The sequence below is a fragment of the Rhinolophus sinicus genome, linkage group LG01, assembly GCF_036562045.2.
Source record: "Rhinolophus sinicus isolate RSC01 linkage group LG01, ASM3656204v1, whole genome shotgun sequence".
NCBI classification, from domain to species: Eukaryota; Metazoa; Chordata; class Mammalia; order Chiroptera; family Rhinolophidae; genus Rhinolophus; species Rhinolophus sinicus.
In genome coordinates this window covers 202,842,355-202,853,421 of record NC_133751.1, presented here as the reverse complement: position 1 = coordinate 202,853,421, position 11,067 = coordinate 202,842,355, and the positions used below count along the sequence as shown (strand labels likewise).

The 11,067-nt window shown below is 41.2% G+C and overlaps 1 protein-coding gene across 1 annotated transcript in view; it reads left to right on the top strand.

Moving 5' to 3' along the window:
- Positions 1 to 216: 216 nt before the first annotated feature.
- PDE6D (phosphodiesterase 6D) overlaps positions 217 to 11,067 on the top strand; it is a 37,048-nt gene continuing 26,197 nt past the window's right edge. The window contains exon 1 of the mRNA XM_019739815.2: positions 217 to 453. Within this exon, the coding sequence (XP_019595374.1) occupies positions 404 to 453 (50 nt within the window). The 5' untranslated portion in view covers positions 217 to 403. The remainder of the gene's footprint in view (positions 454 to 11,067) is intronic.

Sequence of the window (11,067 nt, the reverse complement as noted above, 5' to 3'; positions counted from 1 at the left end):
CGAGCCTCTGAAGAGTTGAAACCAACCCTCCGCTGGGGCAAAGTCTAGGCAACAACACCGAATGAAAAATTTGTCCTACGGGACTTCCCGGGGAGGGCCCTTCCCACTGACGCTCTTCGTCCCCCCTGCGAAGCCGCTGAGTGCTTTTATTGGCTTAACAGGATGTCAATCCCCGAGGCGGGCTTTCTATTGGCTTCGGGGCGGGCGCTCCGAGGCTCGGGGGAAGGAGAAGGGATCTGGAGCGGGAGCTGAGGGGAGGGAGAGGCCGGTCCGGGTCTGGCCGCTGCCGCTGCTCTCCCGAGGTCTTCAGGCCGGCCTGCGGCTCAGTCCTCGGCTCCGGGGCACCGTCTGCGAGGCTCCGCCGGGCCAACGTGGGAGAGCCGCGGGCGGCGGCCGCCGCATCATGTCAGCCAAGGACGAGCGTGCCAGGGAGATCCTGAGGGGCTTCAAACTGTATCCGCCCGGGAGCGGGGCGGGGCCGGGAGGACTTGGGAGGCGGCCGCTTGCAGTGGAGACGGGCTGGGGATGGGGGCCGCGCCAGGTGGGCACTCGAAGGGAGGCTGCGGGAGGGAGGAAAGAACGGCGTCCGGGGCCGCCGACGGGACCCGGCGCTGGAGGCGGGGCAAGGGGCGTCCTGATGGAGGAAGGGGACGTTGCCTGGAGCCTTGGGGGGTGTAGGCGGAGGAGCCCCGGAATTGGGCTGAGAGAAGTGCCGGACGTCGGCAACGGGTGTCGGGGAGGCCAGCTTGGGTCCCAGCTCCGGTCCGCACCTTGAGGCAGGAAAGGGGCTGCGGCCCGCAGGAAAGGGCAGAGGGGGCGCGGTGGGCTGGGCTCGAAGCCCAGCAAACCCCTTGGCGGGAAGCCCCCGGATAGAGCAGGGAAAAGTGACTTGGAGCGAGTGACCTTGTGTGGGACAAATACAAACGTTTGTGTTCAACTCTCTCGGGTTCCCCCATCCCACCCCGTCTTGTTTCCACAACTTCTCTTCCTCACTTGTGGCTCCTTCCAGGGCTGGAGCAGAGGAGGAGTGGTGAGGAGAGAAGTCTCAGATCGCCCTAATCTTAACTCCGTCTAGGCCTTTTGAGGCATCGGACGGACGGTTGCTGCTTCTCCCTCAACTTCCCAGTTTTCTTTCCAGCGAAATGAGGACCCTAAACTTGTGCGTGAGGTGCCTTGAGGTGTTTTGATTTTCCACTGAGATTCTTGGCAAAGGTGTCCTTTGCTCGCTCGCATTTGTGCGGTTAACGTGTAGACATGGTGGAGCTGTCCAGCAATTTTTTATTAGGTTGGGGACACGGTAAGATACATGGGATATAGACAGAAATCATTGCCTCAGGCCTATTGTGGTGCCGCTTGTGCAACCTTCTCTCCTTAATTGTAGTGAGAAAGCTTCGTGTTTTAACGGGCTGTTCATTTGTAACCAGTTAATGTGGATGAGAAAAATGCAATCTTGTACTTTCCAATTTGGCATTTTCCTGCTGACCTCTTCTTACATCCTATGTATACAATATGGAACATTCTTAAATTCCTCTCTCAATGAAAACGCAGTCACCACTTTAGGGGCCCTCCCCTGGAGGTTTAGGAAAGCACTGTTTTTTGAGCTGCCTGTGTGTTTTCCCAATGCCCATTTCACCCCTGCAAATTTTAATTGTTTTGTCACAATCAGAAACCAAATTGGTAGTAAATTTTGGCACACAAATGCAAAAAAGTTACAGGACATTTTGGATATACAAATGAAATTTTTCAAATGGAACCTGACCTGCTGTGCTTGTTTTAAAAATCGAAAGGCATCACCATTGCATGCTGCCATTCATGATAAACTTGCAGTACTTTTATGTAGTGAAGTTCAGTCACTGCCTCTTTTACACTCCACATGCCTTTCCAAGTTTCTCTTCATAATGGTGCCTAAAAGTAGAATGGGATGGCTGAAGTGTTAGAAAAGCTGTGGCATGGATTTTATTTCTCCCCTAAGTAATTTATATTGTTACTTAGCATGTATGCTGTAGACTGTAAACCAGAGACTGGAGAATTGAGAGATTACTTTTTGGATTGGACATAACGTATTGCTGAAAACAAGGGGTCTTTTTAATGCCTTTTGAACAAAAAAGAAAGGGCAAGTTTGAGCTTCTCACCTTCAGTCTTGATTCTTGAACCTGTTGAGAAAGAGGCTAAGGAACAAATGTGGAAAACAATAGAAAGCAGAACCTCTGTCAGCCCACTAGAAGAGAAGATAAATTAACTAATTCAGTGATGATGTTGGTGGGTCAAGAAACAGACTTTCAGGCAAAGTTTGGCCTGGGCCAATTAAATCACCAGGAAAGCAGCCGTATAAAAATATGTTAGCATGGAAGCAGTGGAATGCTCATCCTCTGGTAGCCATCGTTGGCATTTGAGAATTAAGAGAAAAGAGGAAGGGAATTCTAGGTTTTGCTACTACCTTCAGGAAAAATAAAATTAATAGTTTATTAAGAAACTACCGGACTGTTGTCCACCTTTGATGGATAAATTGTTTTCTGGACTTTCTTTTAGAGTATCTGTTCCTGTAAAAAGAGTTTTTACTATAAAAAGAAATCGCTGTTATATTCTCCTAGCAACCGGGTTGACAGTACTCATTTTGCACATTGACTGTGTTGGTCTTTTTAATATTGGCCGATTTGGACATCAAATGATATCTTGTTTTAATTCGTGTTTCCCTGCATCCGTAGATCTCTAGAGAATGGCTGAGAGCTATACTGGCCTGTAGAGGTGTGCTGCCTGCATTGGAATCCCGGTTCCACACTCCTAGTTCTGTGTCCCTGAGCAACCTCTTTAGCCACTGCCTCAATTTCCTCATCTGTAAATGGGGATAAAAATAGAACCTATCTCATAGGGTTTTGTGACCCTCGGCAGAGCACTCAAACTCAGTATCCACAGCATTTCCGCAGAGGGCTGTTACTAGGATTCAATGAGACTGCATGTAAAATGCTTAGTACAGTGCCTGGCACATAGTAAGTAAGTAATTAATGTTACTTATTTGTTTTATAAACAATTATTAATATTATTCACACTAGCAATAGCATTAATACTACTGTAATACCACTTATTTTTCTGAGATTATAACCAATGCCTTTATGCTATTATTCTGTTTTCTTACTGAGAAACTACGATACTTCTGTTTTGCCTCTTTGAAGAAATGATTCAGTTAATAAGCATTGATATATACCTGGTGTTTATCCTTTTTTTTTAGGAATTAATCACATTCCAATTTGCAGCAGGTTAACAAAATAAAGAACTAGTTTGGCTCAGAGGTTTCTGAAAGCACCTTTCACTTGTGTTCTTGCATTTCTTCTTCATAGTTTGGTCCTGGATCCCCTATATCCTTTCTCGTAGCACCTTGATCTTTGACTTTACTTCCAGTCAAAAATAGTGGGCTTTACATCTATTCACTTGGGTTTCCTTATTAAGAATAGTAGACTGTTGAACTTTTCTTGAATGTCAATATTGCCTAATAGATACCTTGGCCAAATGTTAAAAATGAGTTTGCGGCTTATTATTTCCTAAAATATAGTCTTTGCCTATCAACTCAAGTCCTGGGAAAGCAACCAAAATATACCACCCATATAGCCAGTGTACACTGTTGATCACAGATTGTCTAGTCATGGATTTCATGTGATTGGTAGTTTGTTTTCCGGCATCCTCATGCATAGACTCTTGAGAAGTTGTTACTATTGTCCTGAATGTATTAAATGAATATAATGTCCTATTGATCGTGGTATTTAGGATTTTTAAACAGGCATTCCTGCTTTTGCATTTTGGGAAGAAATTTGGCATATAATTAGATACTTATAGTCTTCTTCAGACCTTCTCAATTTCTTTCCATGATTGTGTATATGGTTTACAGTGGAACATTATAGTAAATTCTGGAAAAATGGAACAGAACGTGGTAAGACTCTCATGGAAAATTCCAGTTACATCACCACTGTATTTGATAAAGGTTTAGCCAGCAGTGGTGCTGAGGTTTGGCAGCTCTAGGTCCTTACTAGGCTTGACCTCACTTTTGCCTCACAAACGTCCTTTGTCAGCACTCTGCATCCACAAATTGCTATGAGAGGGAAGGACTTAACTTCTGAATGTATAGACCTGTCCCAATTCCTGAGCTTTAGCATCATAGGAAGGTGTTTTAACGGCCATCTTGTCTAGTAATCTGACTCTTCCATCCATTGCTCAAATGCTTAAACTCAAATTGTCAAGATTTTAAGAGCAGCATTTTTTTTTTTTGGTTTTGATCTGCTGATAATTTTGAAGCTGAGAGGAAAAGCATATATATTTTCTCACAGTCCAATACCCATAAAGATTTCAGTGGATTGGACTAAGGAAACACACTGTTTACAGCAAACAAAGTGATAGTCCCACTGTAAGAACACACATGAGGAACTTCTTTAGTGTACAATTGAGGGGGGCACACGACAAATGGAGCTGGTCCAGAGGAGAGGGACTTGAAATGTGCCATACATGCAATAATTGGAGAACTAAGGAGTTTTCACCTGAAGATGAAGAGTTGGGCAAGGGACCTGAGTGTTCTCTTCTAAAGTTTAAAAACTATTCTAAAGAAAAAGAATTAAATGTGTTCTGTGTGGCTCTCAGAAGAAATACAAGACTCAAGGGTAGCAATTATAGGAGACAGAGTTTATTTAGCCCAATTGCTAACAATTAGGAGGTAGCAAAAAACAACAACACACATTATCCAGAAAGTATTGTAAGCAGCAGATGGGTGCCTGTCCATCAGGAGTATTGCAGGGGGAAATTATGTATGCATCAGATGAGGAATTAGAGTAGTGATCTCCAGAAGGACTCAAACCCTTTTCCAACACTGGGTCTTTGACTTAGTGACAATCTTTCTTAGTTAACAAGGATTCTTTTCAGCAAGTATTTCTACTGAGATATGTATTACACCTAAAATAGGCAAAACATTTTTTGTGATTTAATGTAATTAAAGCAAGATATTGTTTCCTTTTTGTTTTTCAGACTACTCTTCTTAGATACTCACTGTTGCTTTTGATGAAGTGTTTTGTGTAGTACATTGTAGGTCCACTTATTCAGAATCATGGAGAGCAATTATTGCCTCTGAATTTAGATAAAGTCTAGAGAACTAAATATAAATAGCTCTAATATAAGTAATACTATAAATATAGCCACAGAAGAAAGGGGATGGCTTAATAATATCTGACATTCCTATCGTCTTTTTCAGTTTTTCAAACTACTTGGATACATTATCACAACAACTCTATGCATTATTACCCTCACTATATAGGTAGGAAATTAAGGATTGATGAGGTTATCACTCAGCTAAAGGCAGAACCTCAATTTAAACCTTTTTTTGGCTTTCTATAAACTGCTGTTTTCTACAATATACTATGATGCCTCTCTGGAGAATTAAAAAATTTTTTGCAGTATTGATTTTAAGTTTAAAATTTTTCTGTAGTATTTAAGTCACAGGTTTATTTTTCACTTGAAAATTATTCTTTTCCATTGTGGTCATATCCCCTATATTCTTTGTTTGCTTTCAGATACAGAGGGCAGGGTTTACAATCAAATAAGGAAGAACTTTTTAACAATTAGAGTTACCTGAAAAAAAAAGAAGCTTTTCCAGAAAGTATTTAAGCAACATGCATTAGTCTGCTAGAGCTGCTAAAACAAAATATCATACACTGGGTGGCTTAAACAGATTTGATTCTCAGCAGTTCTGGAGGCTGGAAAGTCCAAGCTCAAGGTGCTAGCTGATTTGGTTCCTGGTGGGGGCTCAGTTCCTAGCTTGCAGATGGCCACCTTCTCTCCGTGTCCTCACATGGTGGAGAAAGAGTGGATGGGCAAATCGCAGGAGAGTCATAACCATCCCATGGGTGACAGTTCTGTTTGGAAATGATGGTTCATGGACAGTCACTGCTCAATGAAAGATTTTTTAAAAGGGACTAAATCTGAGACTCTAGCTTGATAACTTTCATGGACTAAGAGGTGAGAAATTGAACTGTAAGCCTTTGTTTTTGAGCCATCTTCTCTGTGAAGAGCAAAGGCAGTAAGTTCTAGCCATAGTGCTACCACTTACTGGCGGTTCATTCAGACGTTTGTTAGCAGGGTCTGTAAATGCCAGGTAATCTGCTAAACCCAAGAGATACGAAATGATCAGCCAGTTTTCATATATAAGGGAGAGACAAAGAGATAATAACGATCAGAACACAGCGTGATGAGTGCCTAGTAGTGGCAAGTGCTGTGGAACCGTAGAGAAAGAATGACTTCTGCTGGAGGCGTGGAAGACTTCAGAATTGTCATTTGAATAGGATCTTGAAAGATGAGTAGGTGTGGAGCAGTTTAATTTTTCAGATACTGGAGAGTAACAGAGAGGAAGGAAAGTGAAGGCATGGAAAACAAGGGAAGAGAGTGTTTCACAGGGATTAAGAATGAGGATCAAAAACAAGTCCTTGAAATTGCTGGAAATTTCATTCATTCAGGGAATATTTGAGTCATTGGTGAGCTTTTTGAGAATAGTAGATGTTTGAGGAAACAAATTAAACTATAATTTGCCAAGATTTCAAAATGGATAATAGATGAGGAAATAAAGTCATCAAGAATAGCTTACTGTTTCAAGAAATCTGGTGACCTAGGAAAGCAAATGTTAGGGAAGTAGCTTGAGTAGGTAGAGAGATTTTATTAATGGAAGCACTTATTACAAGCTATCCGACTTTGTGCAAGGTGCTTCACATCTATTAAAGGATAATGCCTGCTCCATATGCCTTCCATAAATGTTATGAAATAAATGAAATAATATATGCCAACTCACTTTAAAAATCATAGCTCTGCAAATGCATTATGCTTGCTATTACATTGTTAACTATTTATCTTTGCTTTAAAGTTCAGGGTTGCTTTCTATTTCGCAAATTTTGAGGTGTCGTTTTTTCAGGGCGTTGATAAAGCCAGAGTCTTACTGATTGTTTTTTACTCCAGCTTAAACATTTGAAGCTTTTTTTCACCATTCTGGAAAGTAACTGTGGCTGTTGGCATGATAGCAAAGGAATCCCTTACATGACACATATGTCCCATTGGAAAGCCAAAATCATCTTTGGCTTTGCTTTTATTAAGAGGGTTATAACTTGAGGAAGTTGATTTTCCTCTCAATACTGTAGCGTTTTAAAAACTAGGTAAAATTCAGGGATTTCTGACTGGGTTTTAATAAAATTCAAGGCAATATCCCTCCAACAAACATATCTGAAACAGTGGCTGATCCTTTTAGGAACCTGCCCTTGGGAAAGTGCCTTGTATTATGTCTTCTTCAATTAATAGGTTCTGGGAAGCAAATAAAAATGCAAAGGGAGTCTCTCAGAATCTCTCGGATATGTCTATTCTAGCTTGTTTCTAGCCAGTTTCAGGCACATAATGGCACATATCAGTAGAATAATAGACCTACTAGAAAAAGAAAGGTTTGTTTCATCGTTTGACTTTGCTAGTGAGAAGACTGTGTTGTTTCAAATAGTGATCTTTTTCTCATTACTAAATTACTTACCTCCAGTGTTTCCCAGGCCAGTTTGAATTTTGATTCTATGTTCTCCAAGCTCTGTACCTTTGCCAGGGCTAGAGTATTATTTCACAGGGATCTCACCACTGATTACAGTGTGGCATATTAGGTTTCAAGGATACTGAAACCTGGTTTCTCAGGGAAACCATTTATATTTTCTCACCTTGCCCCTCATAAATAAGATAAATATCACAGGGAAAATCACTGACAAATTTTGGGCAGAAAACGATGTTTAAATGTCCAGGAGTTAGAATTGGTTCTTAAGAATGTACTAAAAGACAGGATGCTCTATATAACCAATGCTCGTGCCTAGAAAGAGGGCTTTTGGCAGAAGGGCTATTTAAAAATTAATGAAGGTAGAAGTAAGAGAAGGAAATGACTTCAGAAAGTGAGCAAGGAGGAAAGAGTTTGAGTGGAGAGAGATTATAAAGGCAGAGTGTTAAAAGACAGAGAAGAAGAAGAAAAAGAAAAGCCACAACAAAAAACTAGGAAAGCACAGCAAAGAAAGGCATTCCTATCATGAAAATGCTCAGGCTACCACTAAATAGAAACCCCCTTTGTTTACTGCTAGTCATTGCAGCTGCTTCCTGCCCAGAGGAATAAGAAGGGAGATGTTTTCCTTCATGCCTGTGACCTTGGTATTGAAGCTTTGCCTCATATTGCTCAGGTCTACCATGGTAGACATTAGCATATATCATTATGTGCTTAGTCAGCCACTTTGCCTGAAAATTCTACTTACCTTGAAATTTCTCAGACTAGGTAATGAACCACATGCCCATATATAATTTACAAGTACCCTGCCAAGTCATGAATTCAACTTACTGCAGAATGAGCTTTTAAATTCTAATGTGTTTTTACCTGCAATTCAGCTGACTGACTCAGCTGTTCTCCTTAGGGAGAATGGGTTTTTTGAGGGGTTGGTTGGTTTGCTTTTTGTTTTTTGCTGAGCTCCGGCTCCAGGTTGGTCTTTCCACAGCCTGCTGAACCCTGAATGAGGAGCTCTCCTGGTTTGGCTTCCAGACACTCTTCAGTGAGCCTTGCTTTCTGGTTGCTCAGCCTGAAAGAGAGACTTCTAATCAACCCCTCTGACGTGCTCTCTGATACTCGGTGTGGTTCAACACATGTTTGAGTGCCAGTTACGTGCTGAGCACTGAGAAGGAAGGAGAAGTAATGTGGTGCCATGGAATTTGACTTGCAAACTTGAATGTGCAGTACATTCTGATAAGTACGTGCACTGAGGAGGGATCAGACAGCTTTGCGTGGAGTGCATTGGGGACCACAGTCAGAGAGGAGGTTGACATAGCCCTGGGTCTGTAAGGAGAGCAGGATGCTTGTTCTCGGCAGAGGGGAGCAGCGTGTGCTAAGCACTGAAGCACAGGAATATAATGTCTTTAGAAAGTGCAGCCGTTCGGCATGGCTGGAGGACAGGGTGCATCTAGGGGCCGGGCTAGGCTAAGAGGTGACTGAAGTGGCTGGCTGGCACAGGTTAGACTCATCGTCTTCCTCCCTCCAGTAAGCCTTGACTTACCCTCTTGACTTCTTTACGCCAGGCTTGCAGCAATTTCTTATACCTGCCGCCCTCCTGTTCTGTAGCAAATTGTCCTTTCCACTTAACACTATCTTCCCACCTCACCCTTCTCTATTAACTTACAACCTTTTTTTGTAAATCAACATTCCCCAACGTGTTTACAAAACCTAAACTTCACATAATTGCTCAGAAATGTGTATGTCTGAGGATGGAAGGACTTTTTCTTGTTGTACATTCACTAGGATTAAACTAAGACCGGTCAAAAGCAGAGGTCTTGTCTTTCTGTCCTCTGGAAAGTGCTTCTTATACTGTCACTGCTAAAGAACCAGGGTTTTACTTCCAGTCCTTCACAGACCGATATTTTTATAAAATAAATGAAACTGAATTCTTAGAAAATGACATACAAAATATAAGTCAAAAAATTGTATTACCATGTTTCTCCAAAAATAAGACCTAGCCTGACAATCAGCTCTAACATGCCTTTTGGAGCAAAAATTCATTAAGACCCGGTCTTATTTTACTATAATATAAGACCTGGTTTTATATGAATTTTTGCTCCAAAAGGCACATTAGAGCTGATTCTTCTTTTTGGGGAAACAGGGTGTTACAATCAACAAATTTCTCTGCTAAATCGCTGTTAAAATTTTTAAACACTTATCTTGTCACAGACTGGTAACAAATGAATTCATAAACAAGCACCAATCTGTGGACCACATTTTGAGAAGCATGGCTGTGGAATCCCCAATATAACTCGTGCCTGATACACAGTAGAACTTCAGTGCATGTTTGGGGAATAAAGGTGAATGAGATGGTTAGTGTGATTATAGTAATAGGAAGGAAAAAATGACAGCAACAGCTCTCTTTGGAGAGTTGGAGGGAGATGATTAAGTGAGAAAGTAAAGAGTACTACAGTCATGTTACCCTTCTTGTAAAACAAACTTTTTCTTACCACTCTCTCTGAAGGTCGTTCCTTTGGCTCTCTAGCAAGGTAAATATACACTAGTAAATCTCCTGCATGAATTTCTGAGAAAGATTCATTTTGATCTTACCAAATATGTGAAACTTACTCAAAATATCTACAGAAAAATGCCAACCCACTTATCCGAACTAGCTCTCATGAGCAAATCTATAGTTGGCTAGGATTGATTTCAAATACTAACCCCTGCTCTTTGAATCAGGGCATCTCTCCATGTTGTAATGTGGACCATACTGCCAAAGGCTTTTCCTACCTGAGATTTTCTCATTTCCTTCTGTATCTTCTCAAAAGATTAGCTGAATAGGGTAAGAAGTCTTTTTATCAAAAACTTTGTAACAAACAAACAAGTCTTCTATGCCAAGATAATTTTTGAAAAGCAAATTATAAGGTCTTGAATCCCCCTCAGATAAGAGGGATTCAAAGGATAGAAAAGCAGGAGGTATACTTTTTAATATTCAAACACATTGCTGCATTTGAAGGAGATCATTATTTTGAAATATGTAAACTTAAATAATATTTGAATGCAACTTATAATAGAGAAGTTTTATAAAAAGAATTTTGTGTCTATTGCAGATCAGTACAGCATCAATAACTCAATACATCGCCCTCATTTTCGACTAACCATATCCCAAGAGGACATTGTTAGGAAAGGCAAAAGAAACATTTTTGTGGTACATTTGGGGTCTGCCTGCCTTTCTCACCTTCTCGTCAGTTCCCTCAGCAATTCTGGCCCTGGCGGCCTGTCCTCACAAAAATACTCAGCCCCCTGCAGCTGCCTGACAGCACTTTTCTTTCCAAGAGTATGTAGTATGCACAGACCTCTCTCTCTGAACACTAGCTAGCTACGAGATGGATTAAACAATATGGTGAATGTTCAAAATTTTTAAAAATTATTACAGTAAAAGACACATTGCCATTAATCCCCCTCAAAATACCCCCCCTCGCTTCAAACACATTTATCCCATCATTCTTGCCACTTTCTGAAGCAGTTCTAGAAGTCCTTTTTCATGAGTGCCC